This window comes from Pezoporus flaviventris, unplaced genomic scaffold (genome assembly GCF_033815535.1).
Source record: "Pezoporus flaviventris isolate CSIRO_AGI_PZ_B2104156 unplaced genomic scaffold, CSIRO_AGI_Pfla_v1 ptg000213l, whole genome shotgun sequence".
In the NCBI taxonomy this organism is placed as follows: Eukaryota; Metazoa; Chordata; class Aves; order Psittaciformes; family Psittacidae; genus Pezoporus; species Pezoporus flaviventris.
This window is the reverse complement of record NW_026892761.1, coordinates 12,908,894-12,925,286: the sequence shown is the minus strand read 5'-3', so window position 1 is coordinate 12,925,286 and position 16,393 is coordinate 12,908,894. Positions and strand designations below refer to the sequence as shown.

Here is a 16,393-nt window from a genome sequence, read left to right as displayed (position 1 = left end):
CTTTATTAATTATTAATTCTTATCCATCCCTCGCTCCCTTCAGGCATACAAGAGGAAAACAGAAGCCGCCAAGAAGGAGTACCTGAAAGCGCTGGCAGCGTACCGGGCCAGCCTCGTCTCCAAGGTACAGCCACCTTCCTGAGGAGCTAAAGAATTGCTTCAGTGGGGTTAGGGTGGGTGCCAGGTTGCTTTCTGCCTTTAGCATCCTGCCATGAGACCCTGCTTTCAGCTGTCTTCATCAGCAGGTGCCAGCAATGGGGTGTCCCTGCTGTCCGGCCCCACCATCCACTGTACTCTCAGGATGGGAGTGCAGGGAACAAAGGAGCACTGCAAAGGCAGGACAATGAGGCTTATTTTGGGTGACACCAAAGGACTGGCCCACGTGAAGGTGACACACCAGTCCTGGGCAGCATCAAGGTGCCAGCATCCTGCCTGCTCCCTGGTCCAGGCTCTAGAACCCTGGGTCCTGCTTCTCCCACGCATGGTCAGTCAAGTGCAGGGGTTTAGGAAGTAAGATCCATAACTGTAGGTTGATGAGCATGTGAGCACATGTGTGCTTAACACACTGCTGTTAAACCCAGAGAGCCTATTTTGGTACCTAACAATGAATGTTCAGGGGGGTTCAGGTGCATACAGGAATTCCTGGTGCTGCAAGGCTGCATCTGGAGCAGTGATGATGGACTAAGCGCCTGCCCATCCCAATGCTCCAAAGGTGGGTATCATCCCAGGGGACTACACGTTGTGCCCTCCTCTGTGCCTTCAGAGGGGGTACATGGGCATTTGTTACCTGTGAATTTGGGATGGTTCCTGCAGAGCTCATAGGCTTGCTGGCTCAGGGGGATATGCTGCCCTTGGGTTGTGAGTATGCCTATCAGGTGCTTTTCCTTTCAAAGCTTCTCCTTGGTACCATTACCATACCCTCAGTACTTAATCGTCCCATTTAGCTGCCATAGGAAAGAATGTGATGTCTCAAATCAACCATCATCTACAGGATCCATGTGATTGTGATAGTGGGCTGGGAAGGCTCAAAGCCCCTGTAGACACGAGTACCATTAGTGGTCTCCGCTTGTGAAGAGAACAGCAGCAAGGACACAAAAAATGGAATGGAAAGGACTAAGGGTTTAAAAGCTCTTCTTTGTCCCTTTGGAAATCTCTGAGAATCTTGGAAGGATGGATGGATGGATGGATGGATGGATGGATGGATGGATGGATGGGCAGATGGATGGATGGATGGATGGATGGATGGATGGATGGATGGGCAGATGGATGGATGGATGGATGGATGGATGGATGGATGGATGGATGGATGGATGGGCGGATGGATGGATGGATGGATGGATGGATGGATGGATGGATGGATGGATGGATGGATGAGCAGAGGGATGGATGGATGGATGGATGGATGGATGGATGGATGGATGGATGGGCAGATGGATGGATGGATGGATGAGCAGATGGATGGATGGATGGGCAGACGGATGGATGGATGAGCAGATGGATGCATGGATGGATGGATGGGCGAATGGATGGGCAGATGGATGGATGGATGGATGGATTCATGCATGGATGCATGCCCGTGACACATAACAATGTTTCCTCCCTTCCTACCTCATCACCCTCTGTTCTGCTTTCCCACAGAGCTCTGCTGACCAGGGGGAGACGAAAAATGCCCAGAGCAATCCACCTTCCAAAATGATCCCCCCCAAGCAGCCCATGTATCCGATGCCCCCGCAGGCTTCCTCACCCTACCCTGGCCTGGGTTCATTCCTGTCCCCATCGGACCTGCAGAACTACCGTGGCCACCCGCACCCCGGCCTCTCCCGGCCCCTAACCTCCAAGCCCATGCTGCCCAGCATCAGTGCCTCCCCACCACCCTCCTTCCAGATCAGCCCCCCCCTCCACCAGCAGCTCTCCTTGCACCACCCGCAGAGCTCCCTCCTCAGCCAGCCCCTCAGCATGCAGCAGGTCCCCCAGCAGCCCCTCCTGTCCCCCCCCATGGCACTACAGGTACAGCCCCCCATGAACGCCTCGCCTCCCGGGCAGCAGGTAGGTGCTCAGAACCACACCATTTCCCTCTTCCCATTGGACCTGGTGGTTCCTGGATGGTTTGGGGATGTTGGGTGTTGATGTTGTCCCCAAAGAGTCTTCTGGCTTCATCAGCTTGCAAACCTCACCATTTGGGGTGATGTTTTCAACAGTGCTGAGCTGGGACGATGAGCACCCCCACGAATGGGGCAGATTTGTGCACTAGAATCATAGAATTCAATCAGTGAAGGCTCCTTCTGTAGGGAAAGCTGCTGGAACTGGGAATATCCCGGATCAAATCTCTTTGTGCACATGGTCCCCCAGCCCTGTCGTGGGGGGTTTCACTGAGGGTCATCTGGAACTATGGGTTGAATAGCCAGTGAGAAACCCCTCTCATGATACTGCTGAGAGGAGCTCTGCTCTTATCCCATGTCTGGAAGACCGTGGGATAATAGCAGGGATCCAGGGGGGTTGCCAGGAGGAGGACAAAAAGGATAGAGGAAATGTCACAAACAAAACATAACATCATTATTTCCAGAAACTGCCTGGCAATAGGAGAAACTCACTTTGGGGGGCAGAGAGCCGAGAGCATGCAATGTGTGCTTGCATGTATGCTTATACCAACAGTGCAGTAGCAAAGCAGATCCTATAGACTGATGCTGTGAATGTGTCAGACCTCCTCAGCCATGCCCTGCTCAGCCCTGGGACCAGCCTGCAGGGCCCAACCCCTCCTCTTCAAACTGCTGTTAAGAAAATGCACCTGGAAGGAGAATTGGCTATAGCAAAACGCCTTCTCTATACCTTACAGAGAACTTGCCAGGATCCAAAGGAAAAGATGAATAGCTTCCAGAGTCTTTCCATGTCAAACATGACCTGGACAGACTACTCACAGTGGAGGACATATGCTCTGAATTCACAGCTGCTGCCATTTACTTGATGATACTTTAAACTGCAGTATTCACCCAGCTGGCTGCACAATCTGTGTTTCACATGCTTGCTAGCTATATATCACAAAATTCATATAGTTCTTTAGCAATGAGCAAAGCTTTCTTTCCTATAATGTGGCCTATTCAGTTTGGGGCTAACTTTGAGACAATGTTAATCTAGGAACAGTGGAAGAAAACCCAAGGAGAGCAGAGATGTGGAAGCACAGTTGTACCTGACCATAATAAAAAGACAGCATGTGAGGGAAGGTCAGAGCCTTAATCAGATTTAAATCCCAGCCTGCTCAGGGCATTCAAAGTAACCTCTCTAGCACAGTGACTGGGCTTTAGCTCTACATTAGCAAAGGTGTTTTCTGTTATTCAGTGATAGCCTATGCCCAGAAATGAGCATAAAAGGGGATCCTCATCATCACTGTAATTGGGGTGTTGTGGCTCAGGGCAGCAATTTGTGAAGCTTCTTTCCATATAAATTTGTGAATAAAAATAAAAAGCAAAAAGAAAATACCCCACACTGCCCAAATTTGGATATTTTGGAGAAAATCGTGTTCTTGATCAAGTAACTACCATGACTCTTGTTTATACACGTTGCCAAATGTTACCTGATTAAGCCAACCCCCAAAACCAGAAAAGCTGATCAGCTTTCAGCTAAAACAGCCCCACAGCAGCCTTGTTCATTTGTTGGCAGTGACAGCTGATGGAGAGAGCCGGTGTGGGTGTTCCTTACCTTGTTGCTGTACATTATGATGGGCTGACATATTACTGCAAAGGGAACTGCACTTGAAGTGGAAACCAGTTCTGATTGCCAGGCTGCTGATGCAAAGGCTGTCATGGGCTGCGTGTCACCCACAGCCATTCAGCAACCCCGAGGAGGGAGGTGCTGAGAAACAAGAGGAGGAAAGAGGGATGCAAACCAGATGTTGCTGCGTTGACACCTGCATGCAACAACTCATGTTCTGCAAGGCCCCCCCACAGTGGTGTTGGGTGCTGGGCTTGGCCCTGCTGCTGCCCCTGCGGCTGTGCAGTGTGGGGCCAATGCATGTAAATAACTTCATGTGATAGGAAGAGATCTGCTGCTTCTCCTGCTGTCTAAGCTGCTGTAACCCTCCCTTTCCTTTCCACCCTGCAGGACTTCTCACATATTTCATCTGAGTTTCAAAACAGTGTTGGACCCCGTTCGCCTGGTGCATCAAACCCTCCCGGGAGCACTGAGTGGGACAACGACTACCCCAGCAGAGAGTGTGGGATTAACCACTGCAGGCCAGTACACAGAATGGCACATTGCTGATGCACTTTCTATTATGTGATCTGTGACAGCGTACAACACTGAATCTGCCCTAAAATGTACAAAGTGTACAGCAAGGTGGTGGGCTAATCATGGTCAGTGAAGTTTAAGGTTTCCTCTTCTCTATAGGCTCACTGAAGTGATGCTGTGGAAGCAGGTAGCTTAAAAATCACGGATAAATTCTTCGCTGGGCATGAAGAGGTTTCCTTTTGTGTGTGTTTCCATCCTGTGAGCAACAGAGGAGTTGGACAATTTCCTTCTAGAGCAGGACAGGGAAGCCCAGACTTCCAAGCAGAATCACTGGAGGTTTGAAGGTGGCCATGTCCATCAGTAACATTCCCAGAGTGATGCTCCTATCACTGAGGCCACAACTTCCCGTAGCTGTATCTAGCCTTTACCGGTTGCCCACGACAGTGCACAAAGCTTCATCCTCCCAAGAGCCACACGATGCTCCAGCCCTCTGCACCTAGCACAAAAAGGCCACAGAATCTGCACAGATCCTCCCCCTTATGCCCTACAAGCTCTGGCATTAATGTGTCAGCACGAAGGTCCCTTCAGTGCTCCTTCAATTCCTCAGTAAACAACAACACCAGGATAGACTCAAAGCTGGGGAACCGGGAGGGTGTGAGAGCCATTCCCAGCCTCTGCCTAATCCACTGCTCTTGGCTCAGCAGTACTGGTTTGGAGACTGCTATTGTGCTGTGTAACACAGGCACGTGGTTTGCTGGGAGAGCAGGTAGGGAAGGAAGCTCAGTAGCTTCTGAGTATTGTTTGATTGCTTGAAGTCCTGGAACACGGTGCTTTCAGTGGAGATAATAGCAAGCTCTCAGCCTTCTCAGAGCACAGCTCCCGCCGGTGCCAGCAGCGCACTCACAATTGCTGGGCTGGGCACAGACTGTACAGACATTTATTTCTTTCAGAGAAATAAATAACTTGCTGAGCCATTAGGATGTCGCTGCCGTCTGCCTGCCCGAGGGGGCTCAGCTACATCTGTGCTCCTGGAGCCTGCCTGAATTTTCTGCAGATGACCCAAAAGAAGGAACCTGTTTGGGCTGCGATGATAAAAGTCATTTTAGATGTTGTGGGCAAGTTGTGTGGAAGGTCGTGGCACATATCCCTGCTCATTGCAGGGGGCTGGACTACATGACCTTTGAAGGTTCCTTCCAACCCAAACTATTCCATGATTCTATTCTATGATCCCAGTTTCCAGAGGTGCTGAGCAGAGGCAGCTCCCGCAGAAACTATTCCCACTCAGTAATAAGCATCACTTCTGAAGGGATCAGGTGGGAAAAAAACTTGATTCCCTCTGCAAATCCCATTGCCCAGGCCCCATGTGGAAAACTCAGGGTACTCCAGAGATGGGTGAAACGCTCCTGTAGCAGCCAGGATGGAGGTTTGTGTTGCTAAAACAAGCTCAGTGCCATGTGGCTGGAGTGCTGCATTGTGAGCCGAGGGCCCATGCAATTCATGATCAAAGCTCATGCATTTCATGCCTTTGTCACAGCAGAAATATTGAATTTCATGGGTTTATCGCAGCTTCCTGGAAAAAAAAATCATTCTAAACCCAGACAGATTATGCAGAGACTTCCAGATAATTATTAAAGTAGATTATAGCAATGAACTCAGATGGATATAGATCAGTACTGCAGAGAGTGCTTAGCACACCAAAACCTGTCATTGTCTCTGTTAAGGAAGGAGCCATCTCCTGTGATGAGAGACAGGGGAGCTGCTGGCAGCCCAGCTCCCAAAACTGCCTTGTTCTCATTGTATTGCAAAGCCTGGTGCACCAGCAGTGCCACCATCTCCTGCTCCTGCTGTCCTGGTGTTTGCTGCCCAAGTGCTTGCTTATAGCATCCACACACCTCTGTAGGACTGCAGCCCTGGGGTGCCTCAAGGTTAGACTCATGTCAGGAAACGAGATCATCAAATCCCAGCCTGGTTTGTGCTGGAAGGGACCTTAAAGCTCCTCCAGTGCCAACCCCTGCCACGGGCAGGGACCCCTTCCACTAGAGCAGCTTGCTCCAAGCCCCTGTGTCCAACCTGCCCTTGAACACTGCCAGGGATGGGGCAGCCACAGCTTCTCTGGGCACCCTGTGCCAGCGCCTCAGCACCCTCACAGGGAAGAGCTTCTGCCTCAGAGCTCATCTCAGTCTCCCCTCTGGCAGGTTAATGCCATCAGATGATCTGGTTCTCACCATCTTCCTGGCTGCTTTCTCCCATGTACTGTGCACTGATTTCCATGTTCCCCTTGAGCTCCTCAGCAGCACCATGCTGTGAGCCAGGCAATGCAGGGTGAGCTGTGTGCCTGAACAGCCCCAGCAATCAGCAGCACTTAGGCAAAGCAGTGGTAAAGGGAAGGGAGATCTTGTTGGGTTTGATTCATCAGTGCAGTTTGAGGTATAATCGGGAAGTCTCTGGATCATGTAATTGCCCATTTCAACCTCAAAACTGCATTCAGCTTAATTGCAATTAAAGCAGCTCTCTGAGGAGCAGAATCAGCAACTGTCTGCAAAGAAAAAGGGTTATTTTCTGTTGTGATGTGGCTCAGCTGTAGAGTCCCTGTGCGGGAGGATCATACCAACCTCCCCAGCACACGGTCCTGCCTTGTTCTCTGGGTTAGGATTTTTGTTTCATGTCTCACCTTGATACTTCTTTAGCTTCCAACATGTGTTGGCACTGGGTTACGTGGGGTAAAACCTCCCAGTCCCACATTTTCTCTGGTGTTTGCCATCCAGACAACTGAAAAGCTGGGGTTGTCTTTCTTGCCATCCTTCTCTCCATCTAATAAGGGAACTGCTGTAGGGATTTTTCTCTCAACCTATCAGTGCTAGTTAAAATGCCATTAAATGACACTTCTTCCATTACGCCTCTGAAATCCTAGGATCCTGCAAGCAGGCATGCCTTGACTCATGAATCAGCCATGTTAGAGAGTTTTAAATGTTTTTAAGCTCATGCTCTCTCCATTCTTAATGATTTTGTGCTTATTGACTTCCATCCAATTTTCCTAGCTCTTTCTGGGCTTAAGCCCAAGCTGTCCTAGGTTGCTAGCAAAGACCTGGGCAGCATTTCTCAGTTCCTGCTTAGTATGTGACTACCACTTCCCACAAGCAACTGCAGCATAGAGCCTTATTGCTTTTTGCATCATATCACAAACTGCTTCTGTAGTTCCTTGTCTCCCTCACCTGACAGCCTTGTTCTCACACTTGTTCTTTCCCAGGCACCTGCTGAATCCCAGTGACTTCCTCCCTGGGAACCCACCTGCATCGAGGGTGCAGCTTGGTTTACAGTCACTTGCAAATCTTTCTTAATTCCTCAAGGCACCTCGTTTGTTTTTTTCTGCCCTGTTTTGTGATTACAGCTCTTTCCATACCAGACTTCGGGGTTTCATTTAGATTTGTCTCCTAGCATTGAAGCATTTGGGTGATAACACTAAACTGGATTCATCTATGTCCTTCCTCTCTTTTGCAAGGCGTCATTTCTTTTCCCACTCTCCTTTGGGCTAAAAGATGGGAAAGCATCAGTTACGTCTTGTCCAGACAAACAAGACCATGCACAGCCCCTTCAGCCAGACATTTATAACCTCGCTAATTCCTGCTGACAATGAAGTGATCCTCTCCAAATGGGGGCATTTTCCAAATCAGAATCCAAACAAGCAAACACTGTAGAAAGGCAAGGATAAACCATCACCAATGCACTTCGTTTGGATTCAATTATTTATGGTAAGACTTTGTAATGAACTGGGATATGTTCTGTAGCATATTTTGTAAAATTAATGAAGTTTTAGGGCTGGAATTCCTCACTGCTGCTCAGTAGCATTAAATCTTTGCTGAGTGCAGTATGGGATACTCTGCATTTTAAATGCAGATTATAAAATGTGGAGATTAGCAAAGTGCAGACTCTTCTGCTCTCTATCAGAAGACAGCTCTATCAACAGCAGCATTACGTTCCTGCCTGCTATTCCCCTATTATTCCACCCATAAGCACACCCACACAGGAGTCTCCCAAAGCTTTGTGATGTTCTTCACCACTTTCTAAGACCCAGATGTTTATGGAGCCAATGATGTTTCCATCAGGTCTGTGTAGATGATAAAACCTGTTAAAATCGCTGGATTTCAGAGCAAAACCTGTATAGGATATCAGACAGGGGGGAGGAACTTCTCTCTTCCACTACTCTCCCTACTATATCCTGAATAAAAGAGCATCCGGGCTCCCCTGTGGGACCCTGCTGACAGTAAGTTAAACATGCCAGCCAGCCCCCATGGAGGGCTGAAGCATGGGGTACTACAGGCAGGAAGGGAGAGGTGATACCTCTCTGTAAAGCCAAGGGATGTCTCAGTGCTGTAAGCTGGCTTCCCTGTCAGCACACACCTAGAGCTCTTCAAATCAAAGTCATTGCTTCAAAAACATGATCAAGTCAAGATCTGGAGGGCCAGGGATATGCAGAGCAAACAGCCTGGCTGCTGTCTCACCAGCCCTCCTCTGTGGCTTCGTGCGAGTAAGGCAGCACCGAGCCTTGCTTGGGTTCCTTGCACCTCTTGCTGTCTTCATCAGGCCCATAGGAAAGACCAGCTACTCCTCCTGTCTCAAAGGTATTTCTTCCCCTTACTTCCTGTTATTAACCTTCCTATTTTGGAAGAGGAGGAGAGAGACATTGAGCAGATGGTGTCTCCTATTGCCATGCTCTTCAGGCATGAAACTCATGTTTCATCTGCCTGGACATCCACAAGCGTTTTCAGGCATAAGGCTCTCAGTTGTATGTTTGAGACCCCCTACACTTTTATCCAAAAGCAAGAGTCTGTTTTCAAAATCTCCATGGCTTACAATAAGGACAGCGTGTGATTAAGAAAGGGGCTGGTGGCCAAGGGGCTGATTTCAGGCACAGCGCTCCACAGCATGATGGTGGAGATGGTACCAGCCTCACATCAGTGTGCTCTGTAGGGAAATCCAGGCTTGGCCCTCCCCTGCAGCCCCAGCAAGAGCAAAAATTAAACTACAGGAAGGAATTTATGTCTTAGCCCTTATTGTTGAAATTCAGGAAGAAATAAAACTGCTCCAGGCTCATATTCCTGCCTTTGGACAAGGGCCTGTAGGGACAGGCCAAGGGGAATAGCTTTAACCTGCCAGAGGGGAGACTGAGATGAGCTCTTAGGCAGAAGCTCTTCCCTGTGAGGGTGCTGAGGCGCTGGCACAGGGTGCCCAGAGAAGCTGTGGCTGCCCCATCCCTGGCAGTGTTCAAGGGCAGGTTGGACACAGGGGCTTGGAGCAAGCTGCTCTAGTGGAAGGTGTCCGTGCCCGTGGCAGGGCTTGGAGCTGGATGAGCTTTAAGGTCCCTTCAACACAAACCAGGCTGGGATTCAATGATTCAAGTGCCTTCTGCTTGGTCCATCTCTGCACACCCGCCCCTTCGTGCAGACCGCTTTGTGTATGGAATCATGGAGTGCCACAAAACACCAATCTCAGCTTCCCCGGTGACTTCCCAGCTGTTTCCCTGCACATCTCACCTTTTCCCTCCGGTTTCTCTTACAGCATGCTGCCAAGGGACAAGGCACTCTACCTCACCTAAAACTCAACATCCCTTTCGAGGCGGCTCAGACGAAGGACACTTGAGAGGGTCTATCCTACAGACTACCCAGAGTGGCATCGAGCAAGTCGTACGGACCAGAGCGCTCCCACTGCACCTCGGCGCTGGCTTCATTCCCAGGCTCTAAGAGCAGTTTTCTTCTCTTTCTTACTTTTGAACTCTAAACTCAACTTTCTGTGGAAGCCCAAAACCTCATAAATCATGGAGAACAAAAAAGAAAAAATAGTAAAAAAAAATAAAAATAAATAGACATAAAACCAACAAAAAAATAAGCTAAGGACACCCTTTTTCTGCTTGCCATCAGCTTAGCTACAGACTATTTTCCTAGTGAACTGCTTTTAGACGCAGCATAGGCCCAGGTCTGGTGTCCTGCAGCATTAGGCCAGCTCAGTAGGAGGATGCACTCTTTTGACTTGCTAACAGCACTAAACTTTGTGCAAGAAAATGTGAAGTTTGTGTGAATATTGTACATGCAAAGGCCTTGGATGTCTGGCAAAAAAAAAAATACAAAAATCAAATAAAAACTATCGCTAGGTAGGTGGGGGAGAGAGGAGAAGGCAAAATAAGAGAGAGATGTGAAAAAGATCATGAAAATATAATTTGTTGGATAGTTGTAAGTAGTTTACTAAGTGTTTTAGAGCTGTGCTAAAGACATCTTTAAGATTTTTTTGTGAAAAGAATTAGTAGTTTCCTTTCTAGTAAAAGCATTTTATATTAATTGTAGCACATTTTTTTAGTTATACATAGAAGGGAGATGTGTATAAAAGAAAAAACCAACAAAAAAAAGAAAGCCTGCCAAACTTGTTTCTATTATTTGTACAGCAAGAAATGGACAATTTATATCCATGTCGTATGGCATTATTCTATTTTTTCTGCCATCTGTCCATCTATTTAAAAATTGCTGACAATGATTTTTGTCTATTTATGAAGGATTAGAGCATAATCACGGTTTCTCATCAGGTGCATTTTGGGGTTGTTTTTTTTTACTTTTTATTTCGTTGGATGGTGCTGCTTTCGCAGCGCTGGCACCCTCGGTTCACAACGCTTCTCTTACCTTTCTTTATAATAAAACGTATGAAAAGTAGAACTGAACCAGTCTCTCCTTATTCTGGAAATGTCCCTGCCATGTCCTTGCCCTCCTCAGCTTCCCCATCCCTCACTCCTTTGCCATCACATTCCCACTTGCTTTCTCTTTCTCCCCCCTTGCTCTGGGCCAATATTACTTAACAAAATATTCTGGGCAACATGGTCTAGTTGAAGATGTCCCTGCTCATTGCAAGGGTTGGACTAGATGAGCTTTGAGCCTTTCACCCCAAACCATTCAATGGTTCTATGACTGTGTGATCTGTGACCACCCCCAGCATTGAAATCTGTCACCGAGCAAGGGCAGACAGACAAGCTTTTTTCCTTCTTTTTGTTGCAAAAAATGCCAGCTTTGCACTCAGCAGCGGGTACTTTCCTTTCTTAAGCCATAACTTGGTGCCTTCTGCATTTACTGACTGATGTGGTTGAACCCCAGCTGGCCACTATTTCCCAGGCAGTTGCTGCTAAGAGCAGTTCAATAATTGAAATAAATTAAAATATTATGGCAATAAGAATCATAGAATAGTTAGGGTTGGAAAGGACCTTAAGATCATCCAGTTCCAACCCCAGGGATGCTTCACCCATGACCATGCTGCTCAAGGCTCTGTCCAATCCCAGCCTTGAACACTGACAGGGATGGAGCATTTGCCACTTCTTTGGGCAAACTGTTCCCATGCCTCACCACCCTCACAGTGAAAAGGTTCTTCCTTATAATAATGATAATAACAATAATAATGTAATTGTAACAAAAAGGGAGGCAACAAAAAGAGAGGAATAAAAGCCAATAGCCACAAGTGCTGCACAATGCAATTGCTCACTGCACACTGAGCAACAGCCAGCCTGTCCCTGAGCAGTGATCAGGGGCTACCAACCAACCCCCCCTAGTCTCTGTACTGGGCATGATGTGCTGTGGTATAGAATACCCCTATGGCTAGTTTGGGTCAGGTGTCCTGTCTCTGCTTCCTCCCAGCTTCTTGTGCCCCTCTTCACGGCAGAGCATGAGATTGCATTGATCAGAGTAAGTGCTACTGAGCAACTGCTAAAAACATTGGTGGGTTACCAGCATTACTCAGGCTGAATTCAAATCACAGCACTGCACCGGCTACTGGGAAGAGAATTAACTCTTTCCCAGCCAAAAGCAGGACACTTACAAAGCTATCCCATGCCCCAGTCCTATCAACTCTCTGCCCTTTGGCAAACCCTTGAGCAGACAGAAAATACCCTTGCAGAGATAAGGGTCACCAAGCTACCTGGTGCGTGCTGACAGATGCCCACAAGAGCCCCATTTCCCACTTTTCCTAGGAAGCACGGACGAGGAAGACATGAAAAGGATGGAAAATTCAAACGGCATAAGGAAGGAACTGACATTTCCATCCTTCCACAGCACGTATGGAAAACGCAAATGGCATAAAAAATTACCCGATGTGAAATCTCACACTGTGGGCTAACCGCCAGGAGGAAACCTGTTCATTAATGTACCATTTGAAGCCCATTTGTAGATGCAGCTTGTCCGTAGGAGTCTCACCACATCGTGCCACTCGCACACAAGTTACTGTCATTTAGATACGGACCAATTTCTTCCAGTCTGCATTTAAATGGAAACATGGAGCTGGATCATGGCTGTTTCTCATGCGATTTGAGGCACTGGGTCTGGTTTAGGTCCGTATGCCACAGCTAGGATCCTATTTTTCTGCACTGTTACCCACCTATGATGAAAGTGGCCTTAACATTTATGTTTTGCAGTGACTTGAAATAACTCTTTAAGCCTTCAGACTGTTGCAGTAAACCAGGAAGAGCTCCTTCAGAGTTAAGGGTTTTTTTGATGAGGAGAATGGTCATTTTCACCTCTTTATGGTCTTAACACGTGCTACAAAAGCTTGCTGTCATGCCCTGTGCCTATTGCAGTAAGTTCCCATTAGAACACCTAGCCAGGGCAAGGAATGTGCAGCAGGAGTTGTCCTGCTGTGTCATCTGGTTGATACTTGCTGCAGCATCATCCCACACATCCTGCGGGCACATCAAACAAAGCGCACCCCAAAATCCCACCCAGCAGCTGTCTGCTTTGGATGGGGCAATGAGGGAGAGCTTTGGAGATGGAGGGGTATTTTGGGGCATCGTGGGTTTGGACCAAGCAGTCCTCAGAGAACCACCTTTGATGCTGGGAGAGGTGGCGATAACGGCACCATGGCAAAGGATGCAGAAATCCAGCAGGTCGCAAGCTCCTTCTGCAATCAGCCTGACATAAAATCCATGTTCTCTGTTTCTGGGGCCATCAGAGGGTTATTGCGAGGTGGTTGAGTGGCAGGCCTCTCTGCTGACACCATTTGCTTTCTCGGCATGAGAGGGAGACATGAAATCAAGATGCAGCTCTGTGAACCAACTTCCATTACAGCAGTTAGTTACCTTTTAACCCCAAGCTTCCTGCTCTCTGCAAGTATAAACAGAACAAGCACCTGTTCCTGGTCCCATTGACCATGGTGGCTCTGTTATAAGCACAACAGCTGTGGAGATGGGCAAGTGAGAAACGCTGCTGGGTAAGGTGTAAATGTGGTACTCTTCCTCACTGGTGCTCAGCTTAAGGCCATGAAAATCCCCGTTTATCTTTGTAATCTTGAGCCATATGAAAATACAACATGGAGCATAATAAAACTTCCTAAGGAGCAGCATGAGCAATGACACAGCAGCACAGTGGGGCTGGCTTGTGGTGAGCAGATAATTACTCTGCAATATCAGAGCCAGGAGGTTTCTTCCAAATACTCAATTATTAAAATAGGGGGGAAAATAGGACATTAAGATGAAAACCTACCTTGAGTTATCACAGCAAGGAGACAGGGCTTACTCCAGGGAGAGTTTCGGAAATGTTAATTTACTTTTGTGTATGTAGCAGGTAAGTGTCCTTGAGACTCTGAACTCATGGGGATGAATGAGGTTTCCAGCCCTGGGAGGAGCTCTGGAAGTGTTGCATTACTCCAAGCCCCTGTGCTTTATCTTCTCTGAAGGAAGGTGCCCATCCACAATGCCCAACAGCATCATCTCTGTGTCACTATCACAGTGGTTTTGAAGCTGTTTAAAAGCCTCCACTGAGAAGATCTCCTCTGTTGATAGGGCCACAGGGCCACAGTGCAGGGAGCCATTGAAAGGTGACCTGGCCAATTCAGGATTAACTGTGCAAAGCAATAACCACACTTGCTGTGGAGCAGCCATACGGAGCACACCAACCCATCTCCAGCCACATCCATGCAGGAGCCATCCCAGGGATGCAGGGCAGTTGGCTATTATAGAGCCCAGGGCATTAATAACAAACTGTGAGACTTTCCAGACCACTTTAATCCCTACTAATCTCTAAATTTGCATGATAGCAGATGTGCTTAAATGGTATTCCAGCTGTTGGCTAATTGCTGTGGGCCTGGAATTTCTCTAGGGAAGCCACTGGGAGCCAAGCCTCCCATCCACCATCACAGCAGGTTCACAAAATACATCCAATTTCCACTAACGGGCTCAGCCCCGGTAAGGGTGAGCATCCAGGGGCAATGGGCCAGTGACAGCATGGGTGGGTGAGCCTCTCCTTGGCCTGAACCTGGGCTGTTATTAACATCAGTAGAAAGCATGGTAGCTGGGTCTCAGGAAGCCCCCAAGAGGGTCAGCTCATCCTAAACCCTGCCTGTGCGATCACCTCCCTTTAAAACCCTTTAAATTCCAGGCGGATTACCTAAATGTCTCTCCCTACAAAGCAAATCCCTTGCTTTTGAACACAGGGAAGAGGTCATTGCTTCCCTTGTTGCGGTAATGTTTTCCATATTTGAAGAGGATTTTGGCTTCCCCTTCACCTACTCAAGCAGTTGCAATTGCAGAGGCTGTGTTCCCAGGCTGAGATGCTCCCACTGTTAACCAATGAGCACCAGCTAGATCCTCAAAATGCTCCAAAAGAGCTTTGAGACAGGGGCTGGCAAGGCCCAGGCAGAGCTTGGGGTAATGACGGAGAGGGAATCAATAGGCACAGGCAGAGAGAGACTCAGATAATTAACTTTGGTTTATGAAGACATGTTTAGCAGCACTATAGCATGTAATGGGGACTTCAACATATCTCATCAGAGGGATCTCGGAGGTGTTAACCCTTCAAGAGCAGGGATTCAGCCCTCTGGACTAGCTCATGCAGTCCCAGGGGTGGGATAGGGTGCAATGCCTGGTTCACACAGGAATGAGGATACCCAGCAGCATCCCACAACATCCCACATGTCCAGGGTGTGCAGAAAGGACCTGGACTTGGCCTGTGGTTTCACCTTAGGAACCACACTGTGCTGCACCCACGTCACAGGACCGTGGCCACAGATGCCCCAGCAACACTGGGAGGACAGTTTGTCTTTGTTGCATATGTGTTATTATTACTAAGATGAGACAATGGAAAGGAAAACAGTCCTGGCCAGCCATATGGAGAACTGTACAGGAGAAGGGTCAAAGGAAAGGACTTTACTTGACAAACTCCAGGTCCCTGACAACCAGCCCCAGTGAGGTCCTGGTACCCCACTGAGGTCAGCTTTGCACCTTGGCAAGCGCCCAGTGAACTTTAAAGGTCACACAGGAGCTGTGGTTGCTTTGTGGTGCCAGTGGTGAGAGCAGGTGAGAACAGGTGAGCATTGTGCTCCTGCTGGAAGCAGAGTGGTTGGATTCAGAGCAAGCCAGAGAATCAGAATGGTTTGGAAGGGTTTGCATTAAAGCTCCTCCAGCTCCAACCCCTGCCACAGGCAGGGACACCTTCCACTAGAGCAGCTTGCTCCAAGCCCCTGTGTCCAGCCTGGCCTTGAACACTGCCAGGGATGGGGCAGCCACAGCTTCTCTGGGCACCCTGTGCCAGCGCCTCAGCACCCTCACAGGGAAGAGCTTCTGCCTAAGAGCTCATCTCAGTCTCCCCTCTGGCAGGTTCAAGCCATTCCCCTTGGCCTGTCCCTACATCCCTTGTCCCAAGCCCCTCTCCAGGTTTCCTGCAGCCCCTTTAGGCACTGGAGCTGCTCTCAGGTCTCCCCTTCAGGAGCCTTCTCTTCTCCAGGCTGACCCAGCCCAGCTCTCTCAGCCTGGCTCCAGAGCAGAGCTGCTCCAGCCCTCACAGCATCTCCATGCCCTCCTCTGGACTCACTCCAGCAGCTCCAGCAAGTCCATGGTGAAGGACATGAGCTACAGCACTGGGATCCAGCTCTTGGCATGGCCCCTTTTACAGCCTGGACCATTCACACTTAGGATGATCAGTGCATGCAACCAGGCAAAGAGCTTGTATGTCAGACCCAGCATCATCTACACAGCACCTCCAGCTCATCACCCACATGTACCTGTGCTTCACAAAAGTGGGGGCCACCATCAAACACTTCCATGATGGGGTCCTCTCTGCATGGTGCAAGTGGCTGGGGTAGTTGGGAAATGAGCCTCACTGGCAGGACCTTCCTGCCCTCTGCCCACCACCGTCCCCAGGTGATGGAAAGGCTCTAC

The 16,393-nt window shown here is 48.7% G+C and overlaps 1 protein-coding gene across 3 annotated transcripts in view; it reads left to right on the top strand.

Annotated features, from left to right (window-relative positions):
• TOX2 (TOX high mobility group box family member 2) overlaps positions 1-10,101 on the top strand; it is a 137,216-nt gene extending 127,115 nt beyond the window's left edge. For all 3 annotated transcript variants that reach the window (XM_061441452.1, XM_061441450.1, XM_061441451.1), the window contains 4 exons: positions 44-124; positions 1,639-2,046; positions 4,096-4,226; positions 9,778-10,101. In XM_061441452.1, coding sequence (XP_061297436.1) covers positions 44-124; positions 1,639-2,046; positions 4,096-4,226; positions 9,778-9,814 — 657 coding nt within the window. In that variant the 3' untranslated portion in view covers positions 9,815-10,101. The remainder of the gene's footprint in view (positions 1-43; positions 125-1,638; positions 2,047-4,095; positions 4,227-9,777) is intronic.
• The last annotated feature ends 6,292 nt before the right edge of the window (positions 10,102-16,393 follow it).